The following is a 21,493-nucleotide window of genomic DNA, read 5'->3' on the forward strand; positions in this document are numbered from 1 at the left end:
CACTGACTGGTGATTTAATAAGAACTAATAATCTTTACATAAAGGAAGATCCCTTCACTTGGTTATGACTTATAAATATTTGGTACAACCTCATTTTCTCTTTGGTCTCATATAAGGATGGCCATCAAAGTGGAGTTTCCACACTGAATAGTTTATGAAGGGGTCTCACTGCCCTTTCTGCAAATTACAAACCACTTAAATAGCTCATATCTCACGTGCTTTTTCCAACTCATGAGCATAATGTTGTGAATATGGATATTTTTTGCAGCGTACTTCACCTCCAACAGAAGAAGACATAGATGAGAACAGGCTTCTGGGATATGACTGACGGCTGCTCTTAGCCAACCAGAGCGGGGATGCTGCGAGCACCTCGCCTGCTTCTCTGACGCTATTGGCTGTCCTCTGGAGAGCCGGGGTTTGTTCTGATATTAATGACTGCTGAGGAGACGGCGGCGCATCTATGTGGTCCGCCTGACACTTGATCGAGGGGAGAGATGCGCCCTTAACAGCCGCTGTGAAGACTGGAAGGGAAGGGCACCGGGAACACATGAATCTGTCTCCACACTCTCTCCAACCTCATTTTGGACTTCGCCGTTTTTTTTTGTTTTTTGTTTTTTTTGTTTCCATCTTGTGCAGACGCGTTGACGCTGTGGAAGAACTGATTTCTCATCAGCTGCGTAAAAAGACCACACATTGTTGACTGGCTTTATGTTACGCGCTGGGGCTCGCTCGGCATTGGAGCGGCGCACTTGATGGGAATATAGACACATACTGCTTCGAGGGCTACCATGGTTAAATCGGGTAAGTTAACAATGTTCAGCAATGTTGTGTTTTTCTGTCTTTTGATTGCCTAACATGTCGCACGGTCGCAGCTGCGCAACGCATTTTCCCAAGTTAACGAAAAACGCCTGAATCCAGTGATTTCGGCGGTGTTTAAGCGGACATGTCTTCTTGTGTTAGAGATCATCACGCACCCGAAACACAGATTAATCATGCGTGATTGCATAAATTTAAGGAAACATTGCAGGATAATTATGCTGATGACTGGCCTCGAACCTTCACTTGACGTGGAGACGCGCTTTTGCGCAACTCTGAAGGATGCGCCTTCACCAGACAGGCTATATGATGGACTCTGTTAAGGCTAAAACAGACAAAGAATTAAGGGAAATTGTGTTTGTGTGCGTGCGCGTGCACAGAGTGATGGACTGGCAGTTTTCATGTCCCCGGGTCCTGCTTAGTGAGCGCACACCAGACACGTCTCGAAGAAATCCACAGAATGGTGGCCACCCCCCCATCACCCCCCTCCACTCTCTCCTTTTTCTCTCCATTCTTGTTGCAAACACAGAAGTCGATGCCACATGCCAGGAAAGAAAGTACGGCTTCTTTTTTTAAACACACTCCAACTGGTGCTCAGAAAAGAATCGTTTGCTTTTACCGCCACCTTGGCACATTGCATCCAGGGCTTTTTTTTTTTTGTGTGTGTGTAATTAACACACAACCACTGAGAGGCATCTTCGAGTGCATTCACCACCATCACTTCACCTGCTTGTGCCAGTACACCCACACATCCAGGGATCCGGCTAAAGAGAGAGAGAGCGAGAGGGAAGGTATTCACTAATCCCTTAACTGCATTGGGGCGACTCTCTCTCCTCTCTCTATCTATCACCCCCCTCCCCATCCCAATTTTATCCCTCACACCCTCCTTTCTGTCCAAAATGTATGCCATCCAGCAGATTTATTACTCATGCATATTTCAAAGGCAGATAAACAGATAATGGCCGATAATGACAAATGTGATTTGCACCAAGGGGGCTGCTGAATCTGATTGCCATAATTTTCGATGTGTGTGTGAGTGTGTGTGTGTGTGTGCTCATTCCCCAGTGATGGATACAATAGATTGTGGCCTCCACGGTGCGAATGACTCACCCAGAAGCAGCTGCTCGATATGAAACACCGAGTCAAATGCCACATGAAAGCCATGATGCCCTCACATCACACGCATCGTGCCATGCTGAGCAAAAAACCTCGGCCCACACACCAAGCATTGTTTCCACTTCCAATGATGTGGCTACCTGCTGGTGGAGCCGAGGCCGCTCGCAGCTTATATTGCCGTGTTCAGCCATCAGCTTCTCACAAGTGATCCTTGAGAGCAAATGTGTATGTTGTGCTTTAATGTTCTACAAAAATATAGTCCCCAACAGTAAGAATGTGCTCATGTTTGAGCGTTGTAACCACCCGTCCTCCCCCGTGGTGATAAAAACAGTAAAGCAAAGCAGTAATGGGTTGCTTTATTAATTTGGTCACATTTGTTCAAAACAAATCAATATTACATGTCCTCACTAAGTCATACACTTAAAGCGAGCGCCTTTGCGAATTGCCTATTGATCTGTGTGTGAACAGTGAGTCGAGGATGTGTGTGTGTGTGTGCGTGTGTAAAAAGGTATTGTGCTCACAGTGGCCTTTAGGAGGCTCGGGGAGCATGATAGGCAGCCCCTCGTGGTTGTTCCATATTCATTTCTCTATAGGCAGAGGGCAGCAGGTTCCTGTGAGGTGAGAGGCTGTATGGGTGCCAAACGCTACAACCGCTTCAGAGTCAAAGTGGAGTTCAGGAAGGCTACGCTATCGCGCCCATCGAAATCAAATTAATCTCGAGATCTTTTTTCCATAATGGCGGTAACAAGATGCCCCAGAATCTATCGAGGCTCCTGAGTGAAATGCATGTAAACATATTCACAAGACGGCTGCAGGGGATCAGCCTGTGCAGCCAAGCATAGGCTCTCTGATAGCATCCTGTTCCCAAACAAACACAGGCACCCATTAAAATGGAATAAGCACAGACAGAGGGCAAAAGGAACAGGGGGGAAGACAGTGATGTGCAAGGTTTTATTTTCATTCTTGGATCTGGTGGATGGACTGTATCAGGACTGTAAAATGCCTTAATAGGCATCGAATTTGCTGTTAAAAAAAGGCCTTATTCGGTATTAAAATATCTTAAATCAATCTTTCAAAACAGACTGTTGTTATCCATCATTCGTACGTTTCCCCACAAAAAGTAATGCAACAAAATTTGTACATATCCAACAAAATAATAAGCCAGTTATTCGTTTGTAAGCCATATTTAGGAAAGCTGTGATCACCTGAACAATGACAGGAGGAAAGAGGGAGCGTTCCCTGGAAAGTGGGAGGTTGGGCAGGTGGAGGGGTCACAAAACATGAGACTTTCTCTATGAGAACAGTGTTAGTGAGCGCTGAAAGAATTTTGAGTCATTTAAAGGTACACTGTTACCATGTGTCTTGTCCCAAACTTGACCACAGTAACTTTACTTGCCTATAAACCTATCCTACATAACTGTACGTCAAGTATGTAACTTAATGTAAAGTTATGTAACCTCATTCATGGGGTTCTATTTTGTAGGATATCACTCAAACCATTATGCGAGGATATGTTGTTCAAAAGTCTAAAAATTCTCAGACATTTGAAGTAGGATTTTTATTTTTATTTTTTTCCTGGCGCTGTGTTGTAAAATCTCAAAATAAGTCAGTTTCTCCCATATACTCATTCCCTGCACTTAGACAACACAATCGCTGCATAAAATGTTGGCATTTTATAAGATTGTTTTACGCCACTAGGAAATAAGTTTAAGACCAATTTTTTAATTACCAAAATTGCAGAAGGACAATTTTATTTTGTCCAAATGTTTATTGTAACATAAAATATGACTTTTTTTTTACCATGACCTTTTAAGGATCCGCAGGAACGCAGCAAAATGTGCAGAGCATGCTCTGGGTACAGATGGAGCAGAGGAACGTCAGGCACAGTGAAAGTGAAACCTAACACTTCATTGCGCTGGTTCTAAAAAAGATTGACAAATCAATGATCTCCCCACAACTCCAATTCCTTAAACTCCTGCTGAGGGAAAAAAGAACTCACAAAGTTCACAAAAACACACACATCCAGACAATAAAAAACTCAGGGCTCGACATGAGATAACACAAGAGATGGAAAAAAAAAACAAAGTCCGCACTCTAGACTATGCAACCATAAATAATGAATATAATTACCACTGAGGTGATGTTTGAGCTACATGCTGTTCATCACTTTCATCTCTTGAAAGCATAAAAGGCAATGCATTAGAAGCTATTTCATGCAAAAAAAAATTAAAATTAAAATTTCAAAAATAAAACTCAGCACAATAAGAACTGAGGCAAAAACCTCACCCATAAACACAAGGCATTTCACAATTCTGTTCTACCCTTGTCTTCACTACGGCACCACAAGGTCATGTTTTATGTTACAATAAACACTTGGGCAACATTGCCCCACACCCTGTAATTTTGTCAGTAATAATACTAGTAATCCTCGTAATTGATGTTTTTTGTTTCATTTGGTCTTAAAAAGTCTTAAATCTAAATTGCCTTAAGGTGAAGACAGTAAGAAAGAAAGGAAGGAAACAAAGAAAAAATCTGAGGATCAAAACATGCTTTGATGGCGGCATCCATGACATTTTGGTGTTCAGTCCATATCAAAGGTCAGAATGGGATGTGACACCTCCTTTGTATCCAATGACATTTGCTTTTACATTAGCATTTTAGCTATTTACGTTTCTGGAGTGTATGTGTGTGTACAGTGTTGTGCAAGCTGCTCTAACTAAAAGGTGTTCAGAAAAACAATCACGTTTCACAGATTAATGTCAGGTGTTTGGAAAACAACAACTGAGACTGATGCTCACAAAGAAAAATCAAAGCTATTAACCACTAATTAGGCTGCTATTCTGCAGATTCATATCAGAGTTGGACATGATAGGAACATATGTCCATATTGCAGTTTCAAACATGAGCAGAGAAGAAGGACATCTAAGGGCTACTGCTGTGCCGTCCATCTGTTCCACATTCAGATAGATACATATAGGCCCTCAGTGCACTAATGAAAAGCTTGCTTGAAGCTGGAGACCGAACCAAGTGTTCGTGTATTGGTAAAGCTGTATTAACGTGTGCATAAAGATATGCATGCATGTGCAGAAATATGGACATAAATGCTGATATACAAAGCAATCCAAATCAGCCAGTCATTGGGCCGCTAAGCCTTTGAATTGACAGAAGGCCACAGTGCCATTTAAAAGGGCTGTATCTTTCATCTGTCTGAAGAAGAGTAGCTGAGAATGAAAACAGAAAGAGAAAGCCCATATCAGACCCCATGAAATCATAATAAAGAGGTCCAAGCCAGCGATAAATGCATTTCAGTGGCATATAATGATTGATTCCGTCTGCCGTAGGAACTTATTCCCCGCAGGCTTGTGGCCCCTTGACCAGCCATATATTATTCATATAAATATAGATAGCTGCGCATCTTAGAGGCAGCACACATGCCACATTTGCACCTGCAGATTCAATTTGGCTCTGACTTTGAGGGATATGCCGCTGGCTCCATTCCCCCTGCCAGTCTCCCCCCTCCCTCCCTCACACCTCCCTCTTTCATTTTGGCTAGCAGCTATACATGGAACATTATGCAGATTTTTGTCGAGAGTGAGTACGATTATGTTGGGGGAGAAATGAGTGTTGGAATGTTCGCTACGCCTTTGACCTTATCAGCGGCAGCCTTAAGCTGGATACCTTGGCTTAATTTTAATAGATGCAGCACTATGCGAATTAGACAAGGGGACCTAGCGGTCCTCTCCAATGCGCGGTGCGTTATGCATGCATTATGCCAATGAGCTCGGGTATGTTTGTCTTTTTTTTTTTTTTTTGACGTTCACTGTGAGGACACAGTTGCCTAAATTATGTGTGCTCACTCTGTCTGCAAATGTATCTTTCTATGTGTGTGTTCCTGTCTGTGCAGGTGGGCGTGTGACAGCGTTCGATACTGAACTATGTGTGTTCTCCCTCACTCAGCCCAAGGGCACGTCGTGTCCAGAAAAGAGCTGAAAAACCAGAGACTAGGGTCCTGTGGTTAATTTGGAACATTGATTTTACATTAACAGTCGACTTGCCGCTGATTCATGGCCGCACAAGTGCAGATGTAAGGGGAAAGGTTTCCATCCGCTTCCCCACGCACGCGCATACAGATACGTACATACAGGAAGCTTCATTATGCACGCACACTGCATAGAAGGTTCCCTTTAATGGACTCTCCCTTACCTTGGAGAAAGTATAATAGTAAATCGATGAGGTGAAGGGCAGAGGGAGGGACAGTAAAGCCGTCCAGAGGCACCCACCCACTAGTGGGCTTACCCAGAATGTCTGTCAGAATTGGCTTGGTGGCTTCACGGCTGCGCTACATGTCCGCCGTGAAGTCCAGTGTCACCGGAAGTGTGAGAGAAGAACTGTGTGTTCGAGCATCTTCTCTCACTTTCTTATAGGGGATATAGAGAAAATAAACTCACCATATTATTTCTCAAAAAGCTTGATATTGCAAAGATAATGTAGGGTGGACTATTGCTTTTTTTATTTACACAATGAGATTTTTGATAAATAATCATCAGTAATGCTGATATAATGACTGAGTTGGTAAATGCAAATATTAAAAAAGGTTGGTGAGCTCAGAAAATGACATCACCTCAATGTAATGCAGCCTTAAAAACCACTAAAAGGCAACACTAACAATATACAATATCCAAAATCTAAAATGATATGTATTCACATGATACATGGCTCTGGGCAATACATAGATAATATATTGTTATTGTGATCTGAGATGAGATATTGTCTTACATTTTAGATATTGTACGTGTTGTCTTTACCTGGTTTCAAAGGCTGTGTGTTGTCCAGCTCTACTTTCTTTCCCTTGCTTTAACATTATTATCTGTCATTAAGACTTTAAATTGAAATACAAAATCTACAAAAAGGTTAGCAACACAAAAAATGATTTGTATTTAAAGTGAGAAAGATTACAATGTCCTATCAAAACCATACATTTTCAAAATTTCAACTGTTTTAAGCTTTGTCAGTATGAATTTATTTATCAAAGAACCCAATGTCCCGTTGTCCTGAATTAACTTTTTGACTCACTGGCTAAGAGGACTGGTAGATGAAAAAAAATCCACTCTCTAGCATTTGTTTAACCTGCCAAATGAATAAACTCCCTTTTTGTGTGCAATATACATTTGTTTCAAGACATCTCATTGAGATATTAAGGTAATATGCTCAGTAGATGGCAAACCGGATTGATAAACCTATTGATTGTGAAAGTTAAAAACTGAAGGACTGGAGCTGCGATGAGTTGTTATTTACCTTGTGGGAGGCAATAAAGAGTTTGCATGTGCGCGTAATTGATGCCAAAACTAGATAGGGACTCTAAGAATAGTTTTTCATCACAGAACTATTTTGGTACAAACATTTTCCCAGCACTATGGAGGAAATCCACTAAGATTTACTCACCAAATAGAAAATCTAGCAGCATTTGGTGCTTGGCAGGTGTTCAATTTGGACCCTGCCCATAGGTTTTAAATGGCTTTATCTATATTAAGAGTTTAGCTATCAGTCAGATAGTTTTCCTTAAATTAATATTTTTTAAAAATCGCAAAATTGCATTTATATGGTTTTGTTTGGACACCTATGATTCTGCATTATTGCTACAGACTGATTACCCAGGGCACCATTGGTAGGGGGCCATTCATGCCTGTTTTTTCTTTTGCAATTGTTTGTTATTTCTAGGTAGTTAGTGCCCTAACTACATTTAAGTTGGCTGAATAGATTGTTTTAAAGGACTGAACATTAAAAAAAAAGTGAAGGGTTTAGGAGGGCCCTCTCATTCCTCTAAATGGTTTAGTCCACCCCTACAGTAGGATTTGTCTTTAAACACATCTAGAGACAAGTGACTGTTTATGCTGCTGGAGCACCAATGGAAATTGTCGTATCTTTCCTCAAGAAAGGAAAATTGGGGTTCCAAAAGAGAAAAGGAAGTAAAAAAAGAAATGCAAAGAAAGCAAACTGACTTAAAAAATACAAATAAAAATGTGTTTGAGAGAGACATTGATCAAGAGGAGGGGCTGGGGGGCCCACAGACACTGCATATGCACAGGTCCCAGTGACGCACTGGGTAGAAACCGATGAGCTCTGACAGTAACAGTGCAACAGAACTGGACTTCCGGGTTTCAAAAAACCCATGCAGCACAGGCCAAAAGACACTCACAGAGACACGGACAATGGTAATTAGGAAGTAGCAGCTCCTGAGACAAACAGTCACACAGTATGCAGATAGAATAGATTTGGCACAGTGGGGGTGACAAGTATTGAGAAGGCAATTAGGCCGACAGCAAAGGAGCAACGAGACAGTAGGATACCCAGAAAGAAAGACGAGAATCGGGACATGCAGGGTGACTAAATTAAATGCCGACTTTCTAAATAGTCCGTGGCTCGGGTGGATCGTGATGCAAGTGGGGAACATTGGGAGAAATGTTCACTATGAGGTTTATAAAAAGAGATGTGGGGGTTGCAAATTCATGAGGAAAAATGGAGGAAGAAGAAAGACAGAGAGCGGGTGACTGGAAGAAGAAAGCCTTATGAGGCTTATTACCAGTGGATCAAAATTCCCAGCGAGCCATTTCTACAACACACAGGCTATTCTGAAAGAGGAGGCAATTCGCCTGCGCCCTACTTTCTACTTAGGTCTGACCTTTATGTCTTCCACCCAGTTCTACCACAGAGAGTGTAATATCTACATCTCAGCAGATGCGATCCTGCCTTGTTACAACTTAAACCGCGCAGGCCTTCATAATCATCTCCCCAAGGGCCAATATGCTCCCCACACAGTCCTACATCTACACCGCTCAGATCTCACAAATGTTCGCTTTCATGCCTGTGCCATAACCCTCGCACAACTTGTGTTTTGTATAATAAGTGATTTTATTTTTACACGAACTGTAGGTCAATCGCCGCACAGGGCATTCACAAGCACCCAACCCGCGACAAAGCAATCATCTTTACTTCCCCGCTCTGCTAAACCTCATCCGAGCCCCGTGAAGCGAGGGGGAGGATTTATAACTCATTTCAATAAACAGCATAAAACAAACAGTTCTGCCCGGGTGTTTGGCGGCGGCAGCTGACCTGAGTCAGGCTTGCCTGAATTAGCACCGCAGAGCCACCAGGACCAATGCTTTCTGCCCCCGCTGTGAACACTCATTAATTTAAAGTGGTCATATCTCACTGGTCTCTAATCAAACTGTATTTGTGCCATTACTGTCCGGAACAGCCACAGTGTTAGTATAATGGAGGTGGTCCGGTGGGAGAGTAAGTGCGAGGTGTTGCCAAGATCTGAATGGAAAGGCTTTTCACCTTGACAGCAGCTGAACCTCTTAAATGTAGCCCGGTCCCAAATCAGGTATATCATGATTAGTCTGGCGCCATTTCCAGATGAGAGCAAATGGTCTCAGAATGGTGCATTTTGGGCATGAAATTCACTTAACACAAAAGTATGTGCCTGTGTCAAATTTACATTTCCAGACAAAAAATGGGGAGTTTTCTTTTTTTTTTTTTTACCATGACAACAACAATACGGCAACTTAAATGTGTGGAATTTTAATAAGGTGGGATTCCAAGTTTTCAGCATGTCAAATGTCACGCTAATTAAGAGTGAAATTTGTGACTAATGAGGACTTAAGACATGCCTGCTGTTTATAATGGTGATGCAATGACACTGTCATTTCTCAACAGCTTCTCAGTTGGAATGTCAATAAATATTCAGATACAGCAGCTCCCAACTCCTAAAGCTACAGTAAGTAATTTTTTTTTAGAAAATATGATTAAAAGAAAGTTTTTTATAAGGTAATATATCAATATTTGTGCCAAAAAAATAGAATATTGCATGGTGTATAATCAGAGGTGGCAAAGAAACCTTTACTGTAAGTCTCTCAGTTCCTGCAACAAGGCCAATACCAGGAGCTTGTTTGCTATAATGTTCACAGTCAGATTAACACTGGTGAAAGTGAAAAGCCCATGGGCTAGACTGTCAGCCAGCTACTGTAATGGAGGTGCTTTGGAGACCATGGCTTGAATGATTGTACCCCCCTTCCCTCCCTTCCTTAGTCTGACACCTGGGAACTCGTGTTAGCTCCATGAGTGAACACCTTAACCTGACCTCTAAAAGGTTTCTATTGGCTGCCTTAACAAATGTCAAAGCGCAGGCTTAAATGTGTAAGCGCAGATAGACATTAGTTTACAGGAGATCTCATTTCGAGTCCTCGAGGTTATATTACCAGCTGTTGATTATGCAACTCCCTACACAAGATTTCTAAAGGCTTTTCCACGGCACAGATTACAAACATCTGTCTTTTAATTCTATTTGCCCTAGCTATATTAACCACATTACTCTTTGTGTAGTTAATGCCACTTAATGCCAAATGCACCTCAACATTTGTTTTTTGCATGGCGGTCGTTGTTTTCTCCGAATCTTTGACTCGCTAATTTGTCTGCTTCATGGTTTTGCTGAGGTTAATATTTCCTGCAATGGCAGCATTCTCTGGGTCGCCAGAGGTTAATACACCACCACTGATACTATGACAAGTTCCTCCTCCAGCAAGTCATTTTGTCCTCCAGATCTCTCTCCCCTCTCACTCTACCTCAATTACAGGCAACTCAGCAGTGGATTGTGGGAAATTAGCTAGCAGTGGGGTGTGTGTGGGCGAGCTCCGGCTCGGTAGCTTGACTGGACCTTTTAGTAATAGGTTAGTACAAGTGTGTGGACTCCGTAGTCGCAGCAGTCACGGTGCAACGCCCCAAGAATATAGACTTGCTCTTCACCGAGCTTCCCATAATGCACTTGAACAGTACCAATTTACCTGTTCAACTGCCTGTGCATGATTAGGATAGTTCACTTAAGATGATGCAGTTTGTTGCAATATTTCAGCTTCATAACAGCGTAATGAAATGCAGTTTCTGTGTCCTTAACAAGCACAATTTCTTCAGCCAAACAAGCGTTCTTAATGGAGCCACTGTTGTTGAAAGCTTTTCAATTCTGCTGATGTGTGAACACATCTTGATTAAGTACACTGAGCTCTCAGGATGTTCCACTTGCCATTAACGTTCAGCTAATCTGAAAGCATGCATTGTATAAACATTTTCTTAGTTGTATTACACAGCCATCTTGCCTCAATTGCCTTTATTCTAAACTGTTTTGTACATAAAGAAGTCAATGAGCAGCAAGTCTGTGTGTCTGAAGACACATTGCCACACAAGATGCCACCTCAGATTCACTCAGCTTCCTCTTACAAATGACTCCCGATGATTCCTTCAGCAGCCCGTCACTGGGACCTCAGCTGACATGCAGGAGATTGTAAATTAAGCCTGATTTACATAAATTTGTCTACAGCAGGCATGTAATATTTAATCTGGTCTTGCTCCCAGAGTCAAGTATATACAGTGAGAAGTGGCATAAAAGAGCAGCATTAATAAGGACCATTATATACCCACATTGCTGCATATAATGAAAAAAACAACAACAAAATGAGTTATTTTAATATTAATTACATATCTTGAAATTTAGTTCGTTATGATGACCGTGTTCAACGATTTATTGACACAAGTGACATTATATGCAGCAATATGTCAGCTTTCTTACACATTGTATTACTTTAAAGGTCTAGTGATTTAGTGCCATCAAGTGGCAAGGTTGCAAGTTAATTGCAAAGACTGCAATCAACTGAAACCTGTCCCATTTGCAAGTGTGTAGGACAACTACAGTAGCCAATGAAAACATGCGAAAATGCAAATGGCCCTATCTAGAGCCAGTATTTGGTTTCTTGGCTACTGTAGAAACATGGTAGAATCCATGGCTCATTCAAAGGTCAGGAAAACACAATAACTTTATTTTTCGTGGTACATTGATGAAACATAGTTATATTTTATAGTTAAGTTTCTGCCAACTTCTTATTTTCGGACTAGGACTGTTAGTCAGCTGAAACAAGATGAATATATCAGGTTGAGGTCTGAAAAAGGTACCATGCCATTGTTCCCATTATTCCCAGATAGTCCGAAAATGTCCCACTGGACCATAAGCCCATTTGTCCAACAGCCCATTTTCTCAAAAAATGCCCCAAAGGCCCATTATTCCAAAAATACTTGCTCTTGTTGTAGATAGAAAGATTCATAATCTGTTATCAGTTGACCCTGCTGCAATTTCTTTTTTTCCTACTATGGCAAAGGCATGACCGCCCTAATGTGCCTCTGATTGGTGCATCCTGATATTCTTATTCTAACCCACTCAACCCAATTAACCAACCAAAAAAGGGAACGAGCACTAGCCATTCAGAGGCAGATTGGAGTGCCTATGCCTTTGCCAACATAGAAAAAAACAATTGGCACCTGGAAAGGTCTGGTGATTTGTTTAGTAGAGTGAGCATTTCTCTGAGCAATGGGCGTTTGTTTTTGGGATAATGAGCTTGCAGACAACTGGGCTTTAGGTCCAAAGGGATGTTTTTTTGGACTATTGGGGTTCTGCAATAATAAGCTGTCAGAGCAGTGTGCAATCGTTTGGGAGGAACTGTGATAGGCATTTTTCTCTATTTTCATTTTATAAAAATCTCACAGATTTTCCTTTTTTCTTACATTTAATGGACCAGATGATTAAAGTGGAGAAAATAATCTGCCCCAATAGCAATCCAAACATTGGCAGTAATATAATTTTGCTGTCAATAATACACGCACATGTGGCCACAACAAGGCTGACAACCTAGATCGCCATGAACCAAGTGTTGGATTTCATCAACAGAATTTTATTCTAATTAATTAGCAGGGAAATATGTTGTTTGCTGGCCACTCTATGTTCCAAATTGTCCAGTAAAGCCTCCTTAATCCCATCCTAGATATTTGCCAATGTGGCTCAACAAAAATTCACATTAAACTAAAGACAATAATTAATTCTCTTGCTAAGGCTGTTTCTTTCTGCCCCTCTTCACCATCAGTGATGATCCTTTCAGATCTGTCATCAAACCTTATGAAAATAAAATAAGGTATCATTATTTCTTATTCCACACCACACTTTATTGACTTTAATTTTGAGTGCCGCAAAGCCTCTAACAGAAAATATTGATCATATAACAGGAGCCGAAGCCTAAAATGCCCCCAAAGACGCAATTAACATCATTGGTAAAACAAATAACAGTACACAATTGCAGCCACCTGCAGTGATTGCACAATAAAGCGACGCAATAATAGTTAACCTGAGCGTATTACACTGCTGGTAATTGTGATTACTAAGGAGAGAAGCCAGACAAGCAGAGGTGAGACCCAAACGCTGTAGGCTGAATTACAGATTCTGGCCCGTGTTTCCAGGGCACGGATCAACTGCATAGCCCACAATGAAGAGCCGGTGCTGAGGGAGAGAAGCTAAACCCTGTTTATCAGAATGCTCTGGGTGTTGCAGCTTATTAAAGTGCCAGGTGCTTTTGAAAAATAATACCGTCCTTTCTCTTTCTGTCTCACTCTCCTTCCTCGAGCGCCACGTCTGCTGTCCCTCCTCCCTCCCCGCTCTAAAACCAGACTCCGGCCAACGCCAGAGCACAGGTTGAGGAATGAACCCTTGGCTTGGCTTCGCCAGCGGGGCAAACTGCAGCATTTCTGCTGCCTTCTCAAGTTTTTATTTATTTATATTATTTTATTTTTTCCCCCAACATCTCCCCCGTGGCCACTGAGGTGGAGACGGCGAGGGTGATGAAATGAAACCATTTCTCTCTTTTCTTGTTCTCACTTCCCTGCCGCCGTCACACTTCTTCTCTTGATTCTTTCCATTTCATCCCCTGTCTCTCTTGACTTTTCCCATGATGTGCCGCGCGCTCTTATAGGCCTGAAATATCACAAGCACCATCAAACCCATTTGTTCAGTAAGAGGCAGTTACATACGACAAATTACATGGTACACTTCAACTGTGAGGTATCTGCCATAGCAGGAGAGGATGGAACATGAATAATATGGTAGTAAAAGAGACACTACAAAAAAAGAGATATCTGACTCGCATGCAAGAGGATGCATTATTGTTCCATTTGTGATCTACAGCATGTGATTATTTCCTTACATAATTTCATGCTTCATGAAGATATTTATGGACACTTCACAATCATCATCACCTCTGAAAAACCATAACTGGCAGCTAATCAAAGGACCTTTTCTCATCACTTTGATGATTTGTTTATTTTGTAATGTTTGTTTTAGCTATTTCTGTTAAATTTGCCTTATTTTATAACAGGGCCAATAAGTGTGGGCTAAAAAACAGGTCTTAAATTCCCACAAAACCACACTAGGTGCTATCGTGAACGGTTTTTGGTTATTTGTCAGTTTTCAGTGACATTAACATGCACACTAATATTTCACTTTTATTCTGAATGTGACAATATTACGAATTTCATACGGGTCTGTAACATTTTCTAGACAAGATGGAAAATGCTGGTGTTATTTGGATTTTTAATAACATTCTTTGGACAGCAGCACATTTAGAATATGCGCCTTGATTGGGGTTTTTTACTGCAGTTTGTGACGCATAGCTTCTTTTCTGTTTACCGTCAGCTCTGTGCGTTGTCATGGATGCATTGAACACAAACCAACTGACCAACTGTTTCCAAATCTTTGTTAGAGATACATGCCCTGAGGAAAAGCCCACATTTCTGGTTGGATGAAGATACTCAAATACTTTCAAACATTTATGAAAGACTTGGATATCAACAGGTTTTTGGATATACAGTATAATATCAAATAATGCAACGATGGCCTTTTCAAGAAGGTGGTTGAAGGAATGAAAGAGGGAGGCTGATTTTGCATGGTTGAAAAAGACCACGCTGATAGGAAAACTGTGAAAAAAATCCTGTTTCGATGCAAAGAAGCAAAAATGCAAAAGCCATTCTACTTCTTCCATATTTTGACATGATAAACAACATATTAAGGCATGTTAATCATAGTATGCACGGCTGCGTGTCAACAGGAATATTAATGGAATAATCAACATGATTAGCCTTGTGACAGCTACTAACCAGATACACACAGTATACAAACCAATATTATTACCTAAAAAATAATAAAATACATAAAATTTGTTTAGCTTTGAACTTTATGTTGCGTCCAAAATAAATCACTTTTCACTTGATACTGGAGTTAATTCACCACCTGCCATTTTATTTGTGTCCAAATTCTGAGTAGAGAATTGTAAACACTAAAGTCGATTTTCCACTGGACAAAAAACCCCACTACCACTCAGGAAAAATGGCTCTACAGTAGTATCAGGTTTTTATTGGCGCTATCGTTATTGGCTACAATTGACGGTGATGGAAAAATGACAACCAACACGTTAATTTTTGCCTGTTTTTTTGGCGCAATGCAATGTTATGCTGCCACAAAGTATAATTTCTGTCCAAGTACCACTCAAATGTCTTTCCAAATTAGTCTGCACAGAGTTTGAAAGACAGACTGAAAGAGTAGGACAAATAATAAAGTAAACATTTTTGCTGACCATCATGCTACTTTTTTATTGTTTAGTAACTCTGTTTTCTAGTGTGTTTGTGATGCCAAACATGTCTGGAAGAAAAAACACACACAAAAAAAAAACAAAAAGCCATAATCATCTACTGCAGTTCTATACACGGTTCTGGTACATTGGCAATGGGGAAAGAAGTCATTGCCTATTTTTAATGGGTTTTCACCCACATATAAGAGCTAATTTTGGTGGATAAAGGGTTTTATATATTTCCCTCAAAAATGATCACAATAGATTAAAAAAGTCAATGGCACTTACACTGCTTTCTGCTAACAATCCTATTAATTTTTGCTGTAACAGACGTGAAAATGACTGCAGCACACCTCTGAGTGATGATACAAAATGTCGATGATGAATAAGTGTTGAAAGTAATGAACAGGGGAGACATTTCAGACAGTGAAGGCGTCACTTAGTCTTTCAATGTGTCATTCTGAAGCAGTCTGTAAATGTCATTCAACAAAGCCACAGACAGGACTTGTGGTTCTCTTTTTGAGCTTTAATTATTGATATTTGTCAACATTTGTGTCCATAATTATGTTTTTGTTTATTTTTGCCTTTAGGCCTCTGTGTGTTAACATTGCCTTCCGCAAAATGACGCCACTGATAAACTGCATGGCCTGTGTTTTCTAAAAATGTTAAATCCTATTAGCGTGCAGATTTGTTGATTGCACAGATTAATTATGTCAACACGTTCATGCATTTTAATTTCCATGGCTGCCAGTTGCTGCTGATTCTAACAAACAGGTGCAAACTGCATCTGTGTCAAATGCTTCTTTTGCATGTGCAGCCCAACTGTCTCACTGTGGTGTGTTATTGGCTGCCTGTTTACTTGTTGCCATAGCGACTGACATATTCCAGTGTCTTTAAGCAGCTTGCCCTAAAGGCTAATACTTAAGCTGTAGGATGTGTGCCATTTAAGAGTCTTAATAAAGCCTTTTCTTTAACCAATAATGGACTCTCACTGCTAACATCAGTATTGAATGTCATATTGTTGGGCCACAACTGAACGCACCCAAAATGAAGTCTAGAAGGTCAAGCGGGTTTAAATCCTCAGTGCTATATCTTGAAGGAAGCGTGTACAAATGTCAACATGCATCATTGTGCTTATAACAAATGTCAATACGTCCAAATCCATTTCTTAGAAAAAAAATCTTTGACCTCGCCCTGTATCATACTCACACTGCTTCCTCTCTGTCTTGTTTGTCTTAGGTAGGAATGGACTGGGCTGTGGACTCTGGAAGCTAGTGATGACAATCAATGAGGACATCCATCTTTAAAGAAAAAGCTGTATGGATACCTATGAATGTGCTTTACACAAATCCTTTGAGGTGTAATATCAGTCCATCTTTTTTTTCTTTTTCCCCCCCTCCCACCTTCTTGGATCTGCCTGACTGCAGCCTTGGCCCCGAACCCTGATACCCGCAGGCAGCATTGAGTGATTGGCCATTACATCCAAGGGCGTCTACACAGCAAGACAAAAAAAACCCCAGGGAGCCCTGCTGCAGTTGGTGGTGGCAGTGGCAGGGGTTGTGAGTCAATCGCCGCAGCAGCTGCAGCAAATGATTCATTATTTGTGAAGTTAACAGCTCAGACCACTTAATCTACAAGGACCAATTTCTTACTGGAGGGAATCGGTCCAATATGAAGGACGTGTCATTTGTGGATCGTCTCTTCGTCGGCTTGGCCATGGCCTCTTTTGTTGTGGCCACAGAGGAGAGGCCGGATTGCCCGAAGCTCTGTGTATGTGAGATTAGACCCTGGTTTTCTCCAAGTTCGGTGTACATGGAGGCGCAGACGGTTGACTGTAACGACCTGGGACTCTTTAGCCTTCCAGAACAATTACCAGCGGGCACACAAGTACTATTACTGCAAACAAACAATGTTGCCAAGATTGACAAACCCTTGGATTACCTGGCCAACATCACAGAGATTGATTTATCGCAAAACAACTTATCCTCCATCAGCGACGTTCACCTGGGGATTCTTCCTCAGCTGCTGTCCCTTCATATGGAGGAAAACTGGATACGAGAGTTGCCTGAGCGGAGTCTTGCAGAGATGGCGAACCTTCAAGAGCTCTACATGAATCACAACCTCATCTCCTCCATTTCTCCAATGGCTTTCCAGGGTCTCAGCAACCTCATTCGGCTTCACCTTAATTCTAACAAGCTGAAGGACATTAAAAGAGAGTGGTTCGATCCCATGCCAAATCTGGAGATCCTGATGATTGGAGAGAATCCTGTTCTTTCTATCGATGATATGAACTTCAAACCTCTCAGCAACCTTCGCAGTCTTGTTCTCACCAGAATGAACCTGTCTCAGCTTCCTGACGATGCACTGGCTGGTCTTGATAACTTAGAGAGCATCTCGTTCTATGATAACATTTTCCCAGAGGTGCCTCACTCTGCCCTGAGAAATGCAAAAAACCTGAAGTTTTTGGACCTAAATAAAAACCCGATTGCAAGGATACAGAGAGGGGACTTTGTGGATATGCTCCATCTGAAAGAACTGGGAATTAATAGCATGCCAGAGCTAGTTTCCATTGACAGCTTTGCCCTCAATAACCTCCCTGAGTTGACCAAAATAGAAGCCACCAACAATCCTAAACTCTCCTATATCCATCCTAATGCTTTCTACAAACTGCCACGCCTGGAAACGCTAATGCTAAATGGCAACGCACTCAGTGCCCTCCACAGGATTACTGTTGAATCTCTCCCGAATCTCAGAGAGGTAAGCATGCACAGCAACCCCATCCGCTGTGACTGTGTGGTCCGCTGGATGAACATGAACAAGACCAACCTTCGCTTCATGGAGCCTGACTCGCTGTACTGTGTGGAGCCACCAGAGTATGAGGGCCAGCATGTCCGACAGGTGCACTTTAGGGAGATGATGGAGATTTGTCTGCCACTCATCTCTCCCGAAAGCATGCCCAGGCATATTAAAGCACAGAACGGAAGCTCTGTGTCACTCCACTGTCGGGCCTTCGCTGAACCAGAGCCGGACATCTACTGGATCACCCCATCTGGTACCAGGGTGCTGCCTAACACCGTGTCCGACAAGTTCTACATGCACCCAGAGGGAACTTTTGACATCTATGATATAACAGAAAATGAAGCCGGTCTTTACACTTGTGTCGCTCACAATCTGGTCGGAGCTGATCTTAAATCTGTGTCTGTAGAGGTGAATGGATATTTCCCTCAACCTACAAATGGGTCTCTGCAAGTTGCAATTAAATCCGTGGAGACAAACTCCATCCTGGTTTCTTGGAAGGCTGGTCACGGCACACTAGCTCCCAACATTAAATGGTACACAGGATCAGATGCTAATCGTCCAACCACTGCATTTACCACCAGAGTTCCTTCTGACGTCCAGGTGTACAATCTCACCCATCTCACCCCCGCCACTGTGTATAAAGTCTGTGTGGATGTCGGCAGCATTCACTACAACCATGACACCAAATGTGTCAATGTCACTACTAAGGGATTAGAGCTGGCAGCCAAGGACACGGAAAAATGGGACGCAGCAGTAATCACCGTCTTTGGTGTGCTCTTGGCTGTGATTTCAGTGGCATGTCTGCTTATTTATGTGTCTCTGAGGAACCACCACCTTTATGGGGATATAAGGAAATGCGACTCCAAAGCTTCACTGACACCAGTGGAAGCTACCGGTATGCACTCTCCTTTCTTTACAAAGCTGTGGGTTTCGGGTAAGGGACTGCCAAGTGGAGTCAAAGTGAAAGCCACAGTCATAAATGTATCTGACAATGCCTTTTAAGAAGTGCAGCTTTGTAGAGCACCACACACCAACTACACTGAATGGACAAGGCCATGGGCGGGGATGGACAAATCTGTAGTACTGTTTCAAAGGCATACCCATTGCTGGTCCCCGGCTCAGATGCACTGGCAAATCTATTATTGGACTGGGATGGAACAGTTTAAAATAGACTACATGCTCTCCCGGTTTTGACCCTAGCCGAAGTGGTGGCTTTGTAACCGTTACATCAAACCAAGCTCACATCCACAGAAAGGGGCATTTACTGCAAAACGATATATTTCAGTACCATTCATACAGAGATGCAGGCAGTGAAAAGGAAGATGATGATGATGATGATGATGATGGTCAACTCTCTTGTAATTGACTGTTAAATGTGTTCAGAGTTGTGGAACTGTCCGTGTGGTCCCAAGCAATACCGTCTGTGCTTTGTCGAAACATCCATAGACGAGTTAGAGATACAGTAATAACACCTGTCTATTATGGGAAGGGAGATATAGTAGAGTAGACAAATTACAGTGACTATGGTGTAAGCCTTTTGATGAAATATAAACCCCCCTTTTCTATTTAAAATGAATTCTTGATTTTTCATGGAAATATTGTTATATATTCTATTATGTTGATGTAATGACAAATCCTCTGTATCTGAACAGTTTGAATGGGTTTTAAATTAAGGCAAGGAGCGGACTACTTTTGATTACAACGTCACATTAAGCTTAATGAAATTCAGCTACAAAATCCAGAGAGGACGTTTGCCAAATGGCTGTTTATGCTGTGTAGTTCTCATTGCAACGGTGACTAGGAGAAAAAAAAGGCGTCGGACTAAAACAAATTTAACAGATTGATTAAAAAGGAGGTGATTGATGTGTTGTCTCCTCACGAAAGCGGTCTGTTATGCCCTGGTAAGTGCCTACAACAAGAACTACATGAGGTAAACAGAGAAGAGATAGAAGAAACATGGCCATGTCATCATTGCAGAATCACAAGCTATTCTCCGGTACTTTTAGTGCAAATACTTTCTCAGTATTTTTAGCATACATATTTTAAGAAACATTTCGTTGTTGCTTTGGGTGTAAAGTTAAAAAGCCATTTTTATATTAACTGTACTATATGTGATCAATGGGCACAACAGACTAATTAAGAAAAGTGCTAAGAAAAAAATAAATGTCATTGTTTCTTTTCCAAACAAATTTTCTCCTTTGCTTTCTTCTGATATACTACTTTTCTTTTTGTCTTCATCCAACCATGGGGTAATGCAAACTGTGTAATGACTTTTATATGTGACATTTCAACTGCAAGTATGTGAAACAAAATATTGATAATGACCAAGTAGCACAGAGGGAGTCTTTTGAGTCAGACCATGGGGGAAAAGTCAGCTGAATGGTTGAATGGTCGTCCTAACCCTGGGAAGAAGGAAAAAAAAAACAGCAACAAAAGAACAGAACTCATTAGCCGCCTCATTAAGAACATGTTCGTCCTTCAGCTGGTCTGAATATAGTTGCTGTGCTACGGCTACAGCAGCTGCCTGTGCTCAGACAGGGACACAGCGTCCCTACGACAGAGAGATAAAGTACAGTACTGAAAAGTCAACGCAGGGTGGGACGAAGCCCAGTCGAAGCTCTAGAACTCACATTTTTATTTGTCTTACTGAATTATCTGGCGCGCAGAACATTTCACATGAGAAAGCCAAGCATGATGAATGGCTGTCAGAGGCAGAGTGACATGGTGGATTTATCAAACAGGGCCTAACGCTCATACATCAGGCCAGCCTTCAGCGCCACGGACAGAGGCTTTTAGAGCCGAGCCATCTGTCAAAGACACAGGGAGTTAAAATATGACGCGCTGTGCTCCTCAGGTAACGCTCAGGTCAGACTGAGACTGACTCTTAGCAAATGCAGACACAAAATGTGGATACACAAGCAAGCCCAGCAGAGCTGAGATCTCAGCTATACTGACAAATACAAAGTAAACACATACAAAGGCACGTGCAAACATAAATTCATGGTAGGAATCCCAGTGGTTAACTCATAATCAGTTAACCACAAAGAATATGTTTGACTGATTATCCATGCTCCTGTTAAATAGAGTGACACAGGGGAAAATAAGCTCTGTGGGAAACAAATGTTTATGATACTTACATGTTTTGTTCAGAGAGACAACCTTTACAAATTAATACCCTTTATAAGATTTTTTGAGGCCTAAATGCAATTGCCAGCAATGATAAGCTAATGTTAGGCTATAAATGAACTATTTGCCACGAACCACTTGTTAGC

At 41.6% G+C, this 21,493-nt stretch overlaps 1 protein-coding gene across 1 annotated transcript; it reads left to right on the top strand.

Moving 5' to 3' along the window:
* The first annotated feature begins 487 nt into the window (after window positions 1-487).
* On the top strand, window positions 488-20,339 carry LOC121961104 (leucine-rich repeat neuronal protein 3). Its single transcript, XM_042510966.1, has 2 exons — window positions 488-801; window positions 16,662-20,339. The coding sequence occupies exon 2, from the start codon at window positions 17,094-17,096 to the stop codon at window positions 19,221-19,223; it is 2,130 nt and encodes a 709-aa protein (XP_042366900.1). The 5' UTR covers window positions 488-801; window positions 16,662-17,093; the 3' UTR covers window positions 19,224-20,339.
* The last annotated feature ends 1,154 nt before the right edge of the window (window positions 20,340-21,493 follow it).

Source organism: Plectropomus leopardus, chromosome 22 (assembly GCF_008729295.1).
Source record: "Plectropomus leopardus isolate mb chromosome 22, YSFRI_Pleo_2.0, whole genome shotgun sequence".
In the NCBI taxonomy this organism is placed as follows: Eukaryota; Metazoa; Chordata; class Actinopteri; order Perciformes; family Serranidae; genus Plectropomus; species Plectropomus leopardus.

Bases quoted from the DNA above. Each gene is read 5' to 3' on its own strand.
- LOC121961104 (XM_042510966.1), top strand. From the start codon at position 17,094: ATGAAGGACGTGTCATTTGTGGATCGTCTCTTCGTCGGCTTGGCCATG.